Source organism: Leptinotarsa decemlineata, unplaced genomic scaffold (assembly GCF_025532065.1).
Source record: "Leptinotarsa decemlineata unplaced genomic scaffold, Ldec_3_MD MMD2_tig00000199_RagTag_RagTag, whole genome shotgun sequence".
Taxonomy (NCBI): Eukaryota; Metazoa; Arthropoda; class Insecta; order Coleoptera; family Chrysomelidae; genus Leptinotarsa; species Leptinotarsa decemlineata.
In genome coordinates, this window is record NW_027412544.1 from 6,238,858 (window position 1) to 6,261,434 (window position 22,577).

A 22,577-nucleotide genomic window follows, 5' to 3' on the forward strand; every position below is an offset into this window, starting at 1 on the left:
CTGTAGTATCATGCTCCGGTGTCATCAATTCAGAACAATGTTGATTTACTTACTTTCTGGAAGTTATCCAAGCGACACTATAGACTCTTCTATTCGATACATGAGATACTCCAAATGCCAACTAGTAATTCCACAGGATCTCCTCTAGTTACAACTGAAAAAGCCAAAAAAATTGGGTTTGAGTATCTCCTCCTTGACAGCAACAAGAAAGGTTCTATGGTTATTTTCTATATTGTTAGTTTTTAGTTTCAAATTGTCTCCCAATGCCGAAAATTTTCATAAAAAATTAAAAATCTCATAGTATTCCCGTACTTAGGAAAAAATGTTGAAATGTTTTCCATAGAACTTTTCGCGAAGAATAAAATTACTCTCTTAATAATTTTGGAGCTCTCCAGACTTACACTTTTCCTTTTTCCAACTCAACTCAAAATCCAATCATCTGGAGTCCATAAAGACCTTAACAAACGGTGAGACTTGATATCTCTATCTGTCTGACTTTATATAAAATAAATGTGTACGTCAATGTAATTTTCCGATTTTTTTTTGATAGCTATCATACCAAACTTCAGTTCACCGTAGAAAAGGAATGAATATGGTTTAAAAAACTGAAAAACACGCTTTAGAACATTGAACTAAAAAGTTGAATAGTTATTTATTATACAAGATTTTAGCTCGAGGGCTAAAATCTAGTATTTTTCCCTTGTTAAATGCACAATTTTTTTCTGTAACGGGAAAAACGACGATTTAATATTGAAAAAAACATATAATTACAATATATTTATTTTATTTTTATCGTTGTTTTAACACATTGTTTCTTGATTCAAAAAATTAGCATTCTGATTCAAAGAGGAAATGCAGCTTCATGTTTAGGTACAATTCCTCAATCAAAAACCCTAAGTGAATTATCAATGTTTCCCATGAACAAAATGTATCGGCATGTACAGGCAGTGCAAGAACTGGAGTTGTGCAGTTTGGTGGAAGACTCGCAGCAAAACCGTCAAGCTTTGACAAAAAAGGAAGTGGGAACTCTAAAAGAGGCTGAGTTTGGTCCTCTGGCTGAGCCCTCAAACGAACTAATATCTAATTCAGTTTTGAGCAGTTTTGCTTCGAATTCTTTATCCTACCAGTCCAATGAAGGGGTGAATCATCCTATCCGTGTTTACTCAGAAGGAGATAGTAGTGGCAAACGTAGTTGCAACAATAGATCGGTGATACATTCTTCAATCAAAACTCTTGGGTTCAATGGTTTAAAAAATCTTGGAAACACCTGTTTCATGAACAGTATAATCCAATGTTTATCAAACACGGGATGGTTGCTGGAATACCTAAAAAAGGATGCATACATGGAAGATATCAATACTAGTATTTCTTGTATGAAAGGTGTTTTAATCGAATCGTTCGCGGAAGTTATCAAGGAATTATGGTCAGAAGTTTCATCTGATAGAGTAATTAACACAGTCTACTTCAAAAATCAGATTCAAAGATTTGCCCCTCGATACATGGGTTCTGCCCATCAAGACGCCCACGAATTCCTTCGATATCTTTTAGAAGGTTTACATGAGGACCTCAACAAAATTACTGAGAAACCTGAACCAATCTTAACTGAGATTGACGAAAAATTGAGCGATAACGGAAAAGCACAAGAGTCCTGGCAGAGATATTTGAATATGAACAACTCCAAGATTGTAGACAATTTCGTTGGTCAATTAAAATCCACTATGAAGTGCACACACTGTGGACACTCATCAGTAATCTTTGATCCTTTCTGGGATTTGTCCCTTCCCATACCACAAAGATCTGGCCAAGTGAGTTTGTCACATTGCTTGGATTCTTTCACAAAAGAGGAAACTCTGGATGGAGATGAAAAACCAATGTGTTCGAGGTGCAAGCAAAGGAGAAAATGTACAAAGTCCTTATCAATCTATAAGTTTCCCCGTATTTTAGTAATTCATTTGAAAAGATTCTCTTCGACGGAAAGGTTCAGTGGCAAATTGAACGTTTACATTGACTTTTCTTCAGACGGATTAGATATGAGCAGTTATGCAGCAGAGAATGTGGCTCCTTGTCATTATAATCTATATGCACTTTCAAATCACAGTGGGACTACTTACAACGGACATTACACAGCATATTGCAGACACCCATATAGTGGCACATGGCATGAATACAACGATTCACAGGTGTTCCCAATTTCGCCAAAATCAATTGTGAGCAATGAGGCATATGTCCTCTTTTATGAACAGGAGGGAACGAAGCAGCACCTTTGATGTGTGTTTTTTTTTTCTTCTTTCCTTTTTTTTTCTTCTTTCCTTTTCTCTTAATAATCATAGTTCTTTGAATTGATTTGTATTTCTAGTTGTGTCACAAAATAGTTAGTAATGTTTATATTTCCATATAATTATTATCATCTAATATATGAATATTGTAATGGAAAATATATTTTGGACTATTAAAGTCAGAAAAGTACTTATAGCGTTGCTAGGAAACCAATCAATAGAAAATCAAATATCTAGGAAACCAATCAATAGAAAATCAAATATCTGTCAATTTAATTCTGTGATTTGATTTAAAAATTGCGAACTTGGTGGTCAGTAGTTATTTTGAAAAATGTCTAATTCCAAGTTTTCTCTGACTCCACCGGAGTTAGTAGAAGCAGCGAAAGTAGCGTCACAAAAATTATTGCCAGCTAAATTGCGGAAAATTTATGAAACCGCGTATTCAAGACTCATGGCATGGAAGATGAAAAAGACATGCAGTTCTTTCTCGGAGACGGTGTTATTGGCTTATTTTTCGGAACTGGTACAACAACAAAAGCCATCAACAGTGTGGTCGATTTATTCAATGATTAAAAGTATGTCAAAATTTTTAAAACTAACTACATATCTGAAACAAAATGGGAAAGGTTACACGCCCAAGAAAGCTGCGATATTTAGGAGTACACATATTAGTGACTTTTTATATAATGCTCCCGATGAAGTTTATTTAATGGCCAAGGTTGTTGTTGTATTTGGGATTGCAGGAGCTTGTCGAATTTGTGAAATCAGCCAAGGTAACATTAGATGATATTGAAGATTCGGGAACGTTTTTAATTGTGAAACTCAAGCAAACAAAGAATGATGTAAACAGGAGATTTTCAGTTACTGAAGAATATATTAAATTTTACCGAATGTACATAGCCCTTCGTTCAGCAGCAGCAAAGGATCGCCGCCTGTTTTATGCATATCGCAATGGAAAATGTATCAATCAGGTTGTGGGTAGCAATCAGTTTTATAGGTACCTGAAGCAGTGGCTAATTTTTTTCAACTTGAAAATGCCAATTCATATACAGGTCATTCATTTCGAAGATCGTCTGCTACACTTCAAGTTGAATCTGGGGGAGACTTGATGACACAAATGAAACGTGGCGGTTGGAAGTCATCAACGGTCGCTGAAGGGTATGTTGATGAATCGGTAGCACACAGGACAGAAATAGCTAATAAAGTGTTCAGAACGTTTGGCAGTGCTGAAATAACACTCAAACCCGATTTGCGACCAGGTACATCAACGGCAGTTGTGTCCATGGCAGAAAAAATATAATTTCAACACAAGACAATTCGACTGTTGTACCGAATAGTTCAGGGAACATATCATTCATACAATGCACATTTAATAATTGTACTTTTGATATAAAGGAAATATTCTTAAATTAAATTTCTACCTTTACTTATGTGTATATATATATATATATATATATATATATATATATATATATATATATATATACACACATGTGTGTATTTTTGAATTCGGAAAGCCGCCCTAAATGTTAGTACTCATCAACGTTGTTTTCTGTAAAGTGTTATATTATTTTTAAACGATTGTTATTTTACATAATTCATGTCGTTTTCAACAGAACTACATTCGAGAATACCATTTTAATATGTATGTCTTGTTCTTATACTTCAGAGTCTTGAAGATGGAACAATAAATTTTCGAAACGCCGACAATTTAGTAATTGGTTTTCTTCAACATTTCTTCCAAATTCCCGCCAACTTGACAATCGAAATCATATTCAACGGTCACTATCCTATTCAACGATATCTCTTTCATTTCGATCTCATGTAATTATGGAGATTTGGAAGTTTGAGGTTTTTGGGAAAAAATATCAAAAACCATATTTCATTCATTTTATTTTCAATTCAATTAAAAATCAGTTGTTCTCTTGTTTTCTACAGGTTCCATAGGTTGCGTACAAATTTCAAATCGTCAAATTGATTTGTTCAGAATATACAGGACGTTCCAACGAAAACTTGACCTCCTCTGTAAGTGAGAAAGACATGTAATTGAAAATTACAAAAAATACGTCAATTTTTATTTCTAGGGGGACTAATTCTGATATGGAAATCGTACCCGAAACTTCACCCCCCTGCGGTCAGCAACTACCCCCTCTATTTTTTTCAATGGCATAGGGGCTCGAGGGATACAGCATTTGAAAGATTATTTTGTCCTTCTATTACCTCTGTAATTCTTTTCGAAATTGGTTCATTCGTTATTGATAAATTAAATATTGAACGTTTTATTCAACAAAAAACAGAAAATTCGTTCATTTCAATGAGGAAATCAACAACAAATAATATTAGTGGAAACAAAATATAATTTGTTCAAAATGACCTCCACTAGTTTCATACAATAATACAGTCTACTCTCGAAAGCATTCCGTACATTATTTAAGATGTCCTAAGTCAGCAGTCGGCATTCCCCAACAATTCTCTGTCGCAGGTCTTCTAGATTGGTAGGCTCAGTAGAGTACACTTCGACTTCAGATGTTCACATAGAAAAAAGTCCATCGGTGTGTGATCAGGTGATCTAGCTGGCCACTCCGCTGGACCCCTTCTGCCGATCCAACGGATTGGAAAACGTTCGTCCAAAAACTGTCTCACTATCCTGCTGAAATGTTATTTCATCATCTACCAAATTGTAATCATTTTCTGAAATTTGGGTTATCATAGAATCTACACAGTCTTATAATAGATTTGAGTATGTGTTGAGATTACCTTCAATGAAAAATGGTCCAACAATATGATTACCAAGAATGCTGGCCCAGACATTCAATTTTTGTGGATTTTGTGAATGTGTTTCCATCAATAAATAAGGATTCACATCGCAAGGATTCACAGTCCTCACAAAACTGAAATCAACGATCAGGATCATCTTCGTTTAGTTCTTGAACTAGCCTTATTTTGAAAGGATGAAATTGTAGGCTTTCAAAATCCGAAAAACACTAGTAGCTGATACACCAGACGCTCTAGCTACTGATCTGATAGATTATCATTTATCCATTTGTACATGTCCTAAAACTGCAACTTCAACTCCGTCATTTCTGACAGGATGGGATACTTCCATATTTTCTGTTGTGAACAGAACCTGAAGTTCGGAACTTATCCATTAACTGTTTAACGTATTAATGGCTCACGTTGTGGTCTGGAAGATTCGTATTATAAATTCTTGCAGCAGCTTCATCACATTCATTATTTCGATAATAAGTTGCCAATATTTGTATTCCTTCTTCAGTAGAACACAGTGAACAAGGATGTTGGAACACAGTGAACAAGGATGAATGAATAATAATTCGTGAAGAAGTGACAGTGGCCAACTATCTACTTCTTGTTCTGCGACAACTAGATTCAACAAAAACTACCCGTGGTAAAAAAAAACTAACAGTGTCGTCCATTTCAAAACGTTTACTACTAATTAAATAAATTCTACAAATCTAGAGTACCCGCGACAGAGAATTGTTCGGGAATGCCGATTTCTGACTCCGGACATCTTCAATAATTATAAATTAAGAAACACTTTCGAAAGTAGACTATATTATTGTATGTAACTAGATGGAGGTCATTTTGAACACTTTATCCGTTGATTGTGTTGCCACTGATATTACTTTTGTTAATTTTCTCAATAAAATGAGCGACAACGAATTTTCTATTTATTTTTAAATAAAACGTTCAACATTCAATTTCTCAATAACGAATGAATCAATTCCGAAAAAATTACAAAAGTAATACAAAAGACAAAAGACCTTTCAAATAAAGTATCATTCGACTCCGTATGCCATTGAAAAAAATAGGGGGGTAGTTGCTGACCGCAGGTGGGTGAAGTTTCGGGTATGATTTCCATATCAGAAATAAAAATTAACGTGTTCTTTCAAATTTTCGATTACACGTCCGTTTCTGACTCGCAGGGGGATCAAGTTTTCGTTGGAACGCCCTGTATATGAAGGAAACTTCTATGAAGACGATAGATACTTCCTGAACTATTGTAGATATCGAAAACTATTTTGAATAATTTATGTATAGCTATATACATGTAGAAATTATATCACCAGACAATCATTCATTTTTTAACCCTGTCGGAGTTATTGAGGAAAACGTCAAATTTTAATTTTTACTTTTCAACAAATAACACCCATACTATTGAAAATATCGTAAAATGTATTCTACTTTTTTTCATTCCAATGTATGGGTCATAACAATATAACGATATTTTTGAAAATATAAAAAAAACGTATTTTATTTTTCCTATTTTCAATGGAAATAGAAAAACAACTTTGGAGAGATGTGCAGGTACACTTTTAACCTATTCGAAACTCTTCAATTGAGTTCATTAGTTTTGCAGTAATTTAATTCATTAGTAGGACGTCAGCACAAAACTTTTGTCCTCGGAATTCGATGAAGTCGAAGAAGGCCGTTTTCGCCTAGTCCTGATTAGCGGATGTTCTACCGATGAAAAATTTATCGAAATGCTTGAAAATATGGTAGTCGGTTGGCGAGAGGTCTGGGGAGTATGGTGGGTAAGGCAGACCTTCGACGCTCAATTCGTTTAATTTTCGGACGGTGATTTGTTAAATGTCCGGACGGGCGTTGTCGTGGAACAGGATAGGACCTCTTCTGTTGACCAGTGCCGGCTGCTGCTGACGCATTTTTCGGTACATTTCGTCGATTTCCTCACAATAGGATTCTGCTGTGATGGTTTGCCACTGACCACCTTGAAGTAACCATGCTCTATTATTGGTAGATTTTCGTCTTTGGAAAGTGTCTGGGTAACTCATCAGTGTCCAGCTACTGTCCTGAATGTCTGCTGTTGCCATTAGGGATCACTTTTTTATTAAACGTTACCATCCGATCCAAAAAGATCGTTTTGGTTGCGCAAAAGCAAAAAAGAACAGACCTCTAAACGTGATAATTTCTGTCGATCGTTCAAATTGTGGAGCACCCACCTTTCGAGCTTTGTGATCTTTTCAATACATTTTAAACCATCAAAAACCGCTTGGTTGCTGACGCACCACGTACCGTTTGTGCTGGGTCAATCTCCACCAGGATCTTCAAATCCTTGTCCTGGATAACGGTAGGTCTACCACTTCAAGGGTGATCTTCGAAACTCCGTAACGAAATTTCGAAAACCAACACACCTCTATGCAGGATGTGTGAACAAGAAGATAATAATGTCAGGCATGTCCTGTGCGAGTGTCTGGAGTTATCACCAATAAGAGAGTGTGTGTTCGGCGAGTCTTGGCCTATACCTGCTGATATAAAGGAGATGTCTCTCAGAGACCTGTCCATCTTCCTGGAAAGGACATGATAGACGATGACCTGGAGGACAACTCCTCGGGAGGATGTACAATGGGTCACATGTGGCCGATGTGCTGTGGGCCTAAACTCACCCTCCCTACTCTACAGATACAGATACACAACACTATCATTGTCAAATACCTGGTTTATTTTTCGGGCTGTTTCGGCAGCGTTTGGGTTCATTTAAATTCGTAGAGAAAAATTGGCCGAAAATCGCTTAACGACATCATATGGTGAGAAGGAGAAAAGAGGCAAAAATTAAAAGTTTGGAAAAAATGAACAGCATCAGTATTCATAGTACAACATTCTTTATCGATTACATGACAATGAAATGAACAAAACTTCTGTAACAGTCCAATATATCTCATTTCGTTTGACAGATAATTGATCGCAAACTTTTGCGAAAGATAGACGTAGAGATAGACACTCCACAAAGTTTACAAAAAAACTTTAATTTTCTGATAAACACCATTGTCTCCAAAGTAAGCATGAGTTTATCTCTCCAAATAAAAAAGTTAGGGTCCGCTCCGAGGTCCTATTCTCTCTAAATGTCTTAGTATCATAACGTTCTAGTAGATAACGTTCAAATCTCTTGTATATAAATGGTTTGGAATTCGTCGTCACCCCATGAAATGTATATACAAAGTCCACAAGGATCCTTCCCGTTTAATCTCAGTATGGAAGTTGTTAAGACACGAAATCAAGGAACAAACATTTCCCGACTTCAAAGACATCATCGGAGTTTAATCCTTGTTCCTTATCCTTACGCCACAAAGCACCTGTCGCCATGACTACGAGATGTTTATTAGACCGGAAACGGATAACTGAATGAATTCCATGAATTGCTAATTGGCTTTGATAAATTTGTGTCTGTTTCATCTTGAATTAATAAGATTTGATAGGGAATTTCTGGCATCTGGAATGATTCAGCCTTTGATGTGATAATGATTTTGTGGAAATATCAGCAATTTCGTTACGCCCGGAGATGGTTCGTGATTTCAGGAAATTTCCTAATTGAGTCACACAATATTCAATATTCTTATTCAAGTTTTCAGAAGTTAAGAAATAAAATAAAATTCACATATCACAGAATTCATTAGTGCTTTGGTAATATCTTTCACACAACAAAATATCATTTACAATATTTGAGAAGCTATCTGGGAAATATATTCTGTTACTGAAATAAATAAACAATACGAAGAGTTTGAATCACATTTTTTTACAAATTGTACTTGATACAATCAGTTACGCAACATTTTCTTGGATTTTTCTAGGTTTGTAACTCAAACACACAGAAAATAACAAGGTTAATGGAGATTTTTCCCAATCATAATGGGTGAATCGAACCCACGGTCTTCCGATCGTGAGTCGGGCGCACTACCACCGAGGCCAATTTCACATTTGTGGGACATATCAATAATGTCGCGGTATCAGCTCATGAAGCGCTTGGCCAAATTGGATCATGACACTTTGATTTGGTATCCTCTCAACAATGTCCACATTGAAACTTTGGAGAAAATAGAAAGACTATTGTCAAAGATAATTCACCAAAAGGTGTAAACTACCCAGCTACCCTCTTCAGAAATACGTAGATCGATACTAAGCATAATTATAATTGAAATAGTCGATATACCTTCATTACTGGATCAAGTTGATTTCACAACGCCAACACAAATAATTTTTCATATTACATTATTTCAAACAAACATGAGTATTTCTCTAATATTTTAAATGTGTTCAGACATTGTTAATGCAATGTTCACTTCGAGTCACTAAAAAGAATCCTGATAGTAGTTGAGCAGAGTATGTAGCATCTTGTTTATTTGAATTGAATTATTGCAGAATGTGGATGAACACACATATTGATGTAACTTTCAAATCTAAACAAGTTTTCCATTGAAATTACTTGATTCTCGAAAAAATTCCATATTTTTCGACCTATCCCCTGTGCTGTTAAATTGAAACCATTCAATTGTATCCAATAATCCAATATCTTATCGAATATGCACTAATTCTGACGGTTTATAATTTTCTATTGTGAAACGATGGCGATGGAAGAAATTTCTATCTGTTGCACACTCAATGAACCACACTGTATACATCATCTTTAAATATATTTTTATTGTGTATTATATAACAAAATGAAATTGTATTGGAAGTATATAACATTAAGGATAAAAACACTTTAACTACATAATATAAAACGTATAAAAAAGAAATTAATACAAATTATGAAATTATGAAACAACAAAAAAAAGCAATTGGCGCTCTTTTCAGCTGCAAGAAAACCCGAAAAAACCTGCAGCACCACATCATCTGAAGATCTTGATTTGTCAATGTCCTCTCTTCCACAGAATAAAATGTAGGCTCCAATAAATTCAAGATATCGCCAGAATATTTAGTGACACCACTATCGTCAAACTCATTGGTCTTTGACCAATGCATAATAATGACCAGATTCAACGCCAGAACCACCGTGAACAATGACTGCATGAAGATTATAGTAGAGGTCTGCTAGATTGTTGTTCATCTATTTCGAACCTTCGTAAGAGTTTGTTGCTTCCGTCAGAGGTTGAGTCATGTTTGAAAATCACCAGTGTTATTATTAGACTGACTGGTGCCTCAGCTATACTTGTTGTCTTATAATAGTCAGTTAGTTCGGCGTATAGTTGGTAATATAGTTGATCATCACCTGTTAAAAGTTCCATTTTCAGCTGATTTAACAATACGCTTAGCACAGACTGGTTATCAATCATATTAGGAAATGCTAGTTGAAGTTCCAGAAAGTCACATATGTTTTTGCTATCTCTTGAACATGTACTAAAAAGTAAACAAGTGAGGATTATTTCAGCAAAAGATCTACAAACACAAGACGAGATAGACTGCACGGAATCATTCAATCCAGAGCGGTCAGGAGAATTGATTCTGCTATTTTCCTGCTCACGAAGAGTATTCAACAAGAACCCCAAGAATTAGGAACAATCCTCTTGTTGTCCTAATGAAATTGGATACAATAAATTAATAAAAACTAAATGATCAGGGATTATGATGAACTTTGCTTTGCAGAAGTTGATACAGTAATTGAAGAGATAAATGAATTTTAGTATATTAGATTATGTTCTGTCGATGATTAACATAACTCAAAAATTCATCAGACAATTGAATTTCAAAACTTAGGTAAAAACTGTTCTAGCAGTTATTCTAAAATAACTTATACAATAAACTGAATATTCAATTTAAATGATTGCAGAAATATTGTCATCAAAATCTTCAAGCAATTCCAGTTATTCGAAACTTAACATTTTCAAAATATTCATATTTTTTGGGGAAGACTCCAAAAAAGACCAAAATTCTTCGTTGTTGCAGGGGACAGGCTACTGGATATCCCTTGTAAAGTATGCGGAGACAGAAGTTCAGGAAAACATTACGGCATTTACAGTTGTGATGGTAAGTGAATTTATTTGAAACTGTCAACATTATTGTTAGAGTAGAAATTGTGTTCTTCGCAAAAGACTTAGAGGTAGATTAAAATATCACTGCTACGAAACTATTTATAACAATTAACCATATTCTGAATTCATTTGATTTTTTTTTCTGATTGATTCATTCATCTGATTGATCTGATCTGATTGATCTGATTGATTCATTAATCACTTGAAAAAGCTAATGTTTAGGGAAACATGTGATATATTTTTTCAAAAAAGTTTGTGGAGATCAAATCGTTTAGGTGTAGTTTGTGACATTTGATTTTTGTTAGATTTTACTCTAGCCAAAAAAAATTGAACTCCTTAAACCGATTCCTTCTAGAAAATATTTTATTCAAGTTCGCGATGATGAATTTCAAAATAATTGAACGTTCAAATGCGATTTTCAAGTTGACCCTAAGAGCACCATCATGCAATTTTCTGTAGTTTTGCCACCACTCTTGGAACTGAAAACAGGCGGCAGTTCAACGGAACTTTGGCTTAAAGGCAACTTCACGTGGCTGAACCTATACTTCAAACTACACTTGTGAAAATGATTTCGTTTTGATAGTGGCAACCTTTGAGTTGAATTTGAAAAATCGGAGATTGTCTTATTTTGCTCGCTACTTCAATATTTCCTCAAAAGTTAATAGAAAAAAATCAAAACCAAACTTGTTCCAATCTGGAATATTGAATAAATAGGTAATAAATTTCTCATTAACCCTCAATCAATTCGAGAATGACACAGCTGAATTTTGTATTGACCTAGTTTGATCATTAATTTGTTTTGAAAAAAGCATGAACAGATTTATCGAAACATTCTTTTTGAATGCTTTCATATAGAAAGCATTTCATCAATTTTTTGTCTGGCTTCCACCGGATTTATTGATTTTTTGTATATGGAAACGATAAAAACAAATTAAACAAAAAACAAATGGCCAGTCTCTCTCAGTTACTCTAACTAACCTCTCAGAGTCTTCAAAGAATCCTTGAAATCATCATAAAATCTGGCTCAATTCTTTTTTTTTCAGCGGCAATATTAGTTCAACTTAATTCATTTTCCTTCCAGGGTGTTCGGGATTTTTCAAACGCAGTATCCACCGTAACCGCGTCTACACCTGCAAGGCGACGGGAGACATGAAAGGACGATGTCCTGTCGACAAAACTCACCGCAACCAGTGTCGAGCTTGCAGGCTGAATAAGTGCTTTCAAGCTAGCATGAATAAGGACGGTAAGCGAAAGATTATACTTGATGAGAATTTTATTACAATTTTTTTCGATAACAATAGGTTTATAATGTTCCACGCTAATGACGATTTGCAGTTATTGAAAACGAATGAGGTTTCAGGAAAATGTTTGAACTCGTCGATGTCGTTGAGTTCGTTTTACTTTCTGGAGCGAGATTCAATTGAAAAATACCTTGTGGTGGTACATTGTAAAAATACTACTATATCTACGCTAATAAAGGCGTGAATGAAAATTCTATATAAAAATAATGAATTTAAGGCTTGGTTGGGAAAAATAATTTCTATATAGGTGAAGTTTATAATAACTGTTTTGAACTGATTATGATGAGTACCAAAACTAGAGCGCACAATATATAGACTTGTGACGTCATCCAATCAGTGACATGATAGTCAAACGTCGATACTGTTTGGGTAAAAATTTCATAGTACATATATTAGGAAAAAAACAAGTGAACATGTGATTGTAATGACAAATACATGGATTCGATGACAATTGTGAAATTATTCAAAAAGCTTGAATTATTGCAGATAGCTGGAGTAATCCCAACTTCAGAAATAATCATTACAACGTACATCTTACGATACGTCGATTGAGAGAATTCTATACTGAATACAGTAGAAAAATGTTTATTAAAATCTTTTCAATAACGGAGATACTTACTGAAGTGTATTTAAATGGAAATCTGGGAGAATAGGTTAAGTTCAGAGTAACCGTCAACAAGGGGGAACGTAGTTCAGTAAACTTTATAGTTACCCAGTGATTTTGACCATTGAGAGCTAGTTTCCCATTTTGTGGATTCCCATGGATACTTCAGATTCAGGAGCTACCACTGATGACAGAAATATGCTGTTTAAATAATATAGCTAAGCCGGTAAACGTTTTGCCACATACATTATTTCTATCAGAACAATAACACAAATAGTATTAATACCTTAACGCTATAGTGTGCACAATATTTTTCGTTAGTCTATGTTTAGCTAAAACAAACAATGGTTTGCCCAGTCGGGAGCATGCCTCGTATAATTGTGCGTGTGAAAGACATAGTGTGTTCAAATCCAAGTCACATACTGGCATTGTTTGGCCTTGGGACTTATCAATAGCCACTAGCTAACAAATAAGAAAAAAAAATGCGACTAATATTATAATGGCTATACATGAGAGTTTAAAGCACCCTGACTGCGACTTCAACATCAAAAATCACGTAAAGATTTTGAGTTATAGTTATTTTTATTTTATACAAAAATGTTCACATATTATAGGGAAATATAAGATCAAAACAAGAAAAAAACAATATATTTTAAGGATAAGAGACTTTATTTACAATACATATGAAAAAACATTCAAATGAAGTCTTTCGTGCATAACTTTTTTGCAAATGTTGACTTTTGTTTATATGTTTCATCGTTTTCCGTCGTAAGGTACCAACAAGAGTCCCCATCCATTATTATTATTATTATTTTTATTGATAAAATACCATATTTCAAAACTTGTTATCTTATTCCCGACAAATACAAATTCAAAAACATAAAATTCATAATAATTGGTCCAGTCGTTCACAAATTTAGCTAAATGGGTCCAGCCGTTCTCGAGTTTTAGCGAGACTAACGAACAGCAATTCATTCATTATTATTTTTTTTTGATAAAATATCATATTTTAATACTTATTGTCCTATTCCCGATGAAGACAAATCCAAAACACAAAAATCATAAAAATTTGTCCAGCAGTTCTTGAGTTCTTTCATTATTATTTACTCACCTCTAAACCTTCTCTGGACTTTCACAAATAATTCAAAACCAAAATTAGCCAAATCGGTCCAGCCGTTCTCGAGTTTTAGCAAGACTAACGAACAGCTATTCATTTTTATATATTAGTTTCATCGCCTCAAAATTTTACACATCATACTTTTTGTTGTTACAAATTTGCAGCCAATGAGTAAGAATCTCGTGTTATTTCAATTTTATCTGATTTTTTTTGCAGGAAGAAAGTTTGTAATATTCAGATTAGTATTGAAAGAATTATGAACATGAACCTGAAACTTGGAATCTTCAGAAATATAAAAACCATAGTAACGATCATTTACGAAAGCAGGCTTTCTCTTATGGTGATTTTGACAGCACATTGTAACAATGACTATAATGACACTCTAGCACAGTCAGATTTTGATAAATGTCAGGTTAGCTCAAAAATATACCCAAAATGTATCACAAGTATTCTTTGCAAGTCCTACATAAAACATTTTTTCAACATTAGTTCTCAAATCAATTACCTACTCAATTTTATGTTTGCGTCATAAGGCAATGGATATTATTAAAAAAAACAATTTTTGTTAAAATAAGTTTTCTTTTGTTTTGAAATAATTGTGACATAAACTTACAATAAAACTTCAGTAACGTATTTAAACACATTAAGATTTTCCACTTTTGATATCCATGCAACAAGCTGTTAAAAACCCTCAAAACGAAAGTACTGGCTCTTGACGTGCTTTTGCTAAAACAGTATGTATCGATCAAAAAGTGTAAACTTTCACGGCAGGAGATAACTATGTCAAAGCTATTTTCCGGGATTGCTGGTTGTAATCTCTAGGTTTTCAAGTCTGACGTTTAGCCTACTACGGAAGACATTTCGAAGGCGATGGGGAAACGGACGAAATGCTTATGTTGTTTCCAAATACTACTTACTACATTGTTGGAATTTGTCTCCATTCATTCCATTGGTGGTTTGCGAGGCTTCGTTTCTATTGGTTGGATTTAATGGCTTAATTGACTGCAGTTAAGTACATGTAGCCAGATTTTATTATTGGTAATTCTCCTTTCCTATCTATTGAATTTCTCTGTGTTTATGAATTTCTACTACTTTCCTATATACTTCAAAAAAATACCCATTTATATATTTTTGATATAGTCACTGAAATATTTCTAATCAACCGATTCTATCCTTTCTCTATATGATCAATCACCGACCGTCCCCAAATTGAAATACGCGTATGCGAATCGCCACACATGTATCTTTTAACATTTCAGCATCACGCCGCGTAATCCCGTACCTACAACGCACTCTTACACAAATCACCTCTCGTGCGGGTGGGTGTTTGGGGCTGGCGGGCGCCCCCTCGCTAGAGAGCCCCCTTTCGGCCTCGGGTCTGAGAACCTGCAGCTGCTCGCATCAACCCTGCTCATTAATGATGATGTGCCACACCGTTGTCGGCCTCAAGACTACTTCACTTCTCGCTACATCCCTGCCAGACAAGGCTCTCCGTCAAACGCGATAACAAAGCACCCTATAAATCTTCCCAAAAACTAATTTTCGGCTTAACGAAATTTAGGTGTGATATTTTTTAGGCTCCGCTAGTGAAGATGGGTGATTGATGTTCGCCTGGGCTGCGCTCTGAAGGTTTTTGCTCAGAAAATAATTGAAACATTAGCTTCTACAAAGAATATCTGAGGAACAGTGAATGAGTGTTGGGAATGAATCCTCAAAACCTGGCGAGTATTTCGGTTCTGCTTGTGCCTGTTGGAACAGTTGTCTGATGTATATTACGCTTAAGAAAGACAAAACGGTTTATTGGGAGTCGATAAAATTGAAATGATTCTCTACTCATAGTACATTTGATATTGTCTGAGAGTGAAATAATTTCAAGAATGCAAACATGCCGGAACCTCAAAGAAAACAACAAAGTCGCACTGCAATTTATCCACGAAATCACTGAGATATTTCTACCCGCTATGCCCCTTGAGGACGCCGCTAAGGAGCCATTAAAATAGTGACTTGCGACAAAAAACTTCAAAAGAGGTGAATGACGTCGTTTATCACATTGCGTTCTAAATAGTATTAATGGGCGTCGTACTGGGGGTATTGATATAAATTTTCCAATGATATTCTGTATGATGCGAAGTTAACTGAAATATCGTGAAAACTAATATTGTTTAAATATTGTATCTTGAGAAGGACAATTCAAATTTAAAATAGTTCACCAGATAAGTATACAAATATAATAGGTTTCCGCGGTTAGGAATTTGAACATTGGAATTTTGGTTTGACCCGCGTTCAAAGTTTTGCATTGTTCGAAATTTCAGCTTGGACTTTAAAGCCATTTTCAAGAAGTAGAAAACTGTGGCTGTACTGAGAAACACACTTTAGGGTTATGCTGTTCTGTTCTTGCCAAACTTTCGAGACGATATGTCCCTCATTGATCCCATGTTTCATCCAAATAAAAGATAGATTTACCCAGTGTTCTGGCTTTCTTTATTCCTCTCAAATAGTTTCTTCTCCATTCTACAATCTCTGGTTTATCTATTAACATGCTCATTCTATCTTGTTTTCCAAAAGTGAAGCTTAGCACTTGTAATATCTTCCATAATCTAGTTGTTTTTATATCAGGATAACCTGTCTTCACGAATAACTGACAAAACTTTATTCAATGTAGGTATTTCATTTTTTATGTAACAAAAGTGTACTGTTATCCTAATAGAATTATTGACTTCTTCGTCGACAACTAAACACTTTCTGTCAGTGGATACTTCCGGCTCCAAAAAGCTATTGTTTTCGTTCCTCAAGAATTCTAAAAATTGTCAATCTATTGACACCGGTCATAGTCCTTGCTTTTTATTTCGGGTGGATATTGTATTCTTAAAGAATTATAAACATTCATAACAATTGTTTTTTCATTCGTTCTCCAATACTGACATGAAAACTTGGCAAGTTGACTCGGTTGTCACACCAATAGGTGGTTCCACTTATGTCTCGCTTACTTTCACGCAGTTATTTTCATCGAGTACTTTTCTTGGTTATTCACATTCTGTCTTCAATTGAGGACCGCCTGCCCGGTACTGACGATGCCCAATAAGCTGAAACGGCTGTCTACCGGTGGCTCTTGAATTGAAAGTTATATGGGAATGATCAGAATAGTACTTATCTATTTATCTTTTGATTTTCATTTAATTATTCTCCAGCAGCTTGACTGCATTAATCTTCCTCGATTTAATATTTGATTCAATTTTCAGAACTTATGCCAACTTTAACATTTGCATTTTCTTTCACATCGAAAAATGTGTCATTCAATTTTTTCTATCGTACACCAACAGCTACATCTTGATTATGTTTCCAAAGTTGCAATCTTTGTAGTTATTGTTCATAATATAACCTTAATCAAAAAATAACCCGGCAGAAAAAACAAACTGAATGGTGTTGGTCTTAATATTGGTGCTCTCCAAGTGTCCCAAGATTTTTACACTACTCACAAAATAAACTGTGGATGATTGACTCTCAGTCAATCTGACTCAATGAAAAAATAATACCATTTATGGAAATAATGAACGAATAAAACATCTATCTATACTAATATAAATGTAAAAATTTGCGAGGATGGATGTATGTAAGTATGTATGTTTGTGGCTCTTTCACGCCTAAACGACTTTACATAAATATAGCTTAGACATCAGAATAACATATAGGCTACAATTTACAAAGGTTTTGTGTAATTTTAGTCATAATATAACGATAAGTATCAAGTAAGTCGAAAAAATTCTTGCTTCCTGAGAGCTATCTTGGCGTGCGCTGCTTATACCGTTAGAGTTACATAAAGATAATGTACCGTAAGATTGTTTATCTTGAATAGAGTATTTATCAAATTCTCATAAAAATTTATACAATTGTCGTTTTGAGTATTTATGATAGTAATTCGAACGTTTAAAAGTTATTACGATAATTTCAAAAAGTACACCTGTGCTAGCGAAACAGATATTGTGATATATTTTTCAAAGTTTGTGGAGATCAAATCGTGAGGTGTAGTTTTTGTAATTACTATGGATCTTCATCAAGTAACAGCCGAATCAATCAGATCATTACGATAAGATTAACTTGACAGAACACATTAAACCATTACGCGTCGCATCTACTGTAAGACGGTGACGGACGATTCGCAGGGGTAGAGTAGGGGTCTTAGCAATAAAGCGACATCACCGAGAACGCGACCCGAACGCGGGCAGAATCGTGAGGGCAGACTTTGTTGACGGTTGTGTTAGTTTTGCAAATTTCTTTATTGGTAACATAATGCGATTCTCGAAGCTATTCATTACTTAGTGCAGTTGGCATATTTTTCAGTTACTATATTTTCAAAGTAAAAATATAAATTACTACCTGTTGCCTGCTCTTATATTAACGTACAGCCGAAGCTATTGAACCTAGAACCTTGAAATATGCAGGTAGATTCTTTAAATAGCGTGAATAAGCATCAAGAAAGGGAATCAGGAATGTTCACCCACAAGGAGGAAAAATAGGGGTTCAAAGATTGTATTGAATTTGGTCAGTTTTGAAGTTGGAAACCTAAAGTTTTGGGTTAATAGTCTGTCGCGAAACTTAATGTGACTAACCAAATTCTACGCGGGCGAAGTCGCTGGCAACAACTTGTCTTACATACATGAGGAAAGAGAAAACCTTGATAGTAACTTGTATTATTATTAAGTTCAACTACAACTGTATTCAGAATAATGTGAGTGATACTCATTGAAGACACTAGAGATAATGAACGAAATGTCAACTTGATACACTACGACGTTTTCACTTCCAGACTTTGGTTGGTAAACTATCCGCGGGCTACGTACCTATACTCGATTAGCGATTTTTTTTATGTTGGTATGGGTATTCGTAGAATCACTAATAGAGAAGTTGCTGAGGATTTGGGCACGTCGGTTGGATCATGCCATGCAATTTTTCCGGAAATTATGGGCATGAAGCGTGTAGCAGTGAAGTTAATTTCAAAATAATTGAATTTCGACAAAAAAACCGTCGCATGAGCATCGCTCTGAAATTGTTGATTGACTTCAACAGCGATCCAGATTTGCTCAGAAGGGTCATAACTGATGACGAATCAAGGGTATATGGTTATGACATCGAAACCAAAGCCCAATCGTACCAATGGAATAGCCAAGGAGAGCCTAGACCAAAAAAGCAAGCCATGTTCGATCAAATTTCAAGATTTTGCTAACCGTTTTCTTCGATTACCATGGCATAGTACATCAGGAGTTCTTTCCACATGGTCGTACGGTCAATAAGGAATATTATTTTGAAGTTATGCGCCGCTTTCAAGAAGCAATACGGAGAAAACGTCCGGTTTCGTGGAAAATCAATTCATGGTTTTTGCATCACAATAATGCATCTGCTCACTCGTTATTGCTTGTTTGTAATTTTTTAGCCAAAAACAATACCGTAATCATGCCTCAGCCACCTTATTCACCAGATTTGGTCCCTTGCGACTTTTTCCTGTTCTCAAGATTGAGGAGACCCATGAAATGACGGCGTTTTGCGACGATTGAGAAAATATAAATCGGCAGAGCCGTACTCTTACCGTCTGACCTAAAAGACCACTCACCATACAAACTAATAGGCTTCGTTAAGAAGCTGGGTTTATTTGGTCGAGTGTGAATAGGTGTGAGCCGCATTAAACCTAACCTAACCCAACTATTTTTAGAAGGCTGTTCTACTAGGCTAAAGTCGTAATTCTTAGTTTTGTCAAGTATTTGTATTTTATCGACATCTTCAAGATAACGTAAGTTCCTTCTCTGATGGCATGTATGGCTACAGCTGATTTATCGGTTTGCCCGGCAGAAAGCTAGTTACTAATATTTGTAATTTTTGTAATTGGCCTGAATACGGGCCTCACTGGAATTATTAGAGCTATCTGTCCTGTGTCGTATAGCCCGCTCGGCTTACTTTTCAAGCTTACTCAATCGAAAGAAAAAACTAATTAACATACATGAATTTTGGCTACCTGTTCTGAATTGCGCACAACTTATGTCATTCAATTCAAGGAATGGAAATGAGACCACGTCCAACACCAATAGTTAAAACCTAAGAAAAATTCCAATACCAGAATGCCAATCAGAGCACTTTGGACACAGACGAAAAGTCAGTTTTAAAAACCAGCAGAGCACGGCCAGCAAACCCGGAAAATAGCTTTGACACACTTAGCACTTTTAATTTAGGGTTTTCGATGGCCCAGTCTGTACTACTGAACTACAATTTTTCAGATCATGTCGAAACCAGTGTTACATTTTCATCACCAATTCTGGCATTAAAAAATGTAAACTGAAGAGATGCTCCCCTTCCTCTATTTTCTTCAATAAATTTTCTAAGAACATAAGGAATGCTCATATACGAGCTCCGCTGACTTTTTCCAAGCTTCGACTCAAAACAACTAAATAATTAATTTCACATGGAGTGGAAGAGTATGTGTGTGAGAGCGGCGGGCGCGACATCAAGTGTGTCACGGAATGGAGGGTCGGTGTGAATGACAAGGGGCGAAAGCGGCGGCGGCGGCAGATCGCTTTCACGCGGATTTGCACTCTCCATCGCAGCCGCTGATCCTTGCCAGTTCTGAACGCGCTAATGGGGATTGGCGGCTCCGTAAATAGAGCGTCATTGAGCCTTCTTACCAGATAGACTCCTCAAGATATATTCTATTATCCGGTTGATCGTGACGGTTTTCCGATGGAATTGATGATGCCACTGGGTTCCGGGTGCCTTTGGAGACCTTTCGAAGTCTTGTTGAAAACTCGGTGTTATTCGAGTTGAAGTTTTAGTTCGTGAGTTCTTACTGAATCCACTTTTTACTATTCTATGAATTGCCTTATTGGACCGTTTGCACCGATGCATAATAATAGCAAAACGTCCAACGTTAGATGAATCTTAGGAAAAACATTATTTTTGTGGAGGAGATATTGTTCCTTGATATTTCTGGGCTTCTATCCTTTCAGAAGCTGATAAATGATAACATATGGAGGATTCAGGTAACCTTTTATTGCGAGACTTCCACTGGACAGCTTACAAAACTGCAACATGTGTTTCGCCATACAACAGCGTTTCCATTCTACATAATTATATGAGAAAGCTATTGTACAGCAAAACATATGTTGCGGTTTTGTAAACTGTCAGTGGAGCAGGTGACGCATCTGTCTTCAGGTGGCGCAGTGGTACATTCTACTGAATCAACTGCATGTAGAGCAAATACTGCATTAATTTTATTCGTTCGGAATAATCAGACTGTTCATTACTTGCACTGACGAGAAGCTAGTACTCCGAAACCGATCTGTCGGTTGTCATCCCGACCAAATTAATTAATTTCAGCTTTTCATACATAGGAAGTTACTTGCGACGAATCTTCCAAATGAAAGACGTTGGACAGGTGAGTGACGGTGCGCGACATTTGCTGGATTGGCTGTCATTTTTCCGTCAGGTATCTACCACACGTACCTACAAAATCGTAGCTCTCACATGAGAGGTAAGGGATTGATATTTGCACCAGAATTTCAAACAAATACATTTAGAGAATTCTTACCCAACCCATTTAGTTAACAATCGTCTAGCACTTCAAATTACATATCTCTTAGCTTATCACAAATTCCACATAATGATACTGCAAATAACCAAATCATAGTCATATTCAGATTTCTACCGTATATTCAAGAACTCACTCGTGAATTATTCAATGAAAACATCAAAATTGCTGAAAAGACTATTATGACCATATCAAATTCACATAGTGAATAAATATAAAAAACAAAAATGAATCGAATATTGTTTACCATATTCCTTGTCAAAATTGTCAGATATCTAGATCTAGAATATTAAATAGTAGTATTATCTCTCATAAGAGTAATTGTAGGAGAAATATCAAATCATGTGCCTTGAAAGATCATTTTATTCAGTATGACCATAACATGGATTATGATAATACTAAAATTTTACATACCGAAAAGATTATTTTTAGAAATGGCTGAGATGAGTAATGAAAAACAAGTGATGAATAAAAGATCAGACCTCAAAAATCTCAATAAAATTTACACGTTCATTTTGAAAATCAAAAAGATAAACTTATATCACCATCTATTCAAAATTCTCCTCCCTGATTTGAAAATATGTCAGTCAGTTCCATCATTTCATTTTTATTTGTTTTTCCTGTTTTCGTATAAATCCATTTTTCATTCATCCTCATAAAATGTAATTATATAATATTTATATATTACAGTTTTCCTGAAGAAGGCAATAAACATTGTCGAAAGCTCGACATATACCATACCAAAGAGTATAACTGAATAGTCCCCTTCATTCAACTGAAAAACGAAAATGTTATGTCGGGACTGGTGATAGGTGAATTATTATTTAGACGAACACAGCGTGTATCAATAATAAAATGTATTAATAACAAAGCACGAAAAAGAAAATTACAGGGTAACCTCAAGGAATTAACGCTAAGTCTTCTCT

At 35.4% G+C, this 22,577-nt stretch overlaps 1 protein-coding gene across 1 annotated transcript in view; it reads left to right on the plus strand.

Annotated features, from left to right (window-relative positions):
- Window positions 1-926: 926 nt before the first annotated feature.
- dsf (nuclear receptor dissatisfaction) overlaps window positions 927-22,577 on the plus strand; it is a 72,152-nt gene continuing 50,501 nt past the window's right edge. The window contains exons 1-4 of the mRNA XM_074173147.1: window positions 927-1,188; window positions 3,329-3,535; window positions 10,974-11,054; window positions 12,141-12,302. Of these exons, the coding sequence (XP_074029248.1) occupies window positions 927-1,188; window positions 3,329-3,535; window positions 10,974-11,054; window positions 12,141-12,302 (712 nt within the window). The remainder of the gene's footprint in view (window positions 1,189-3,328; window positions 3,536-10,973; window positions 11,055-12,140; window positions 12,303-22,577) is intronic.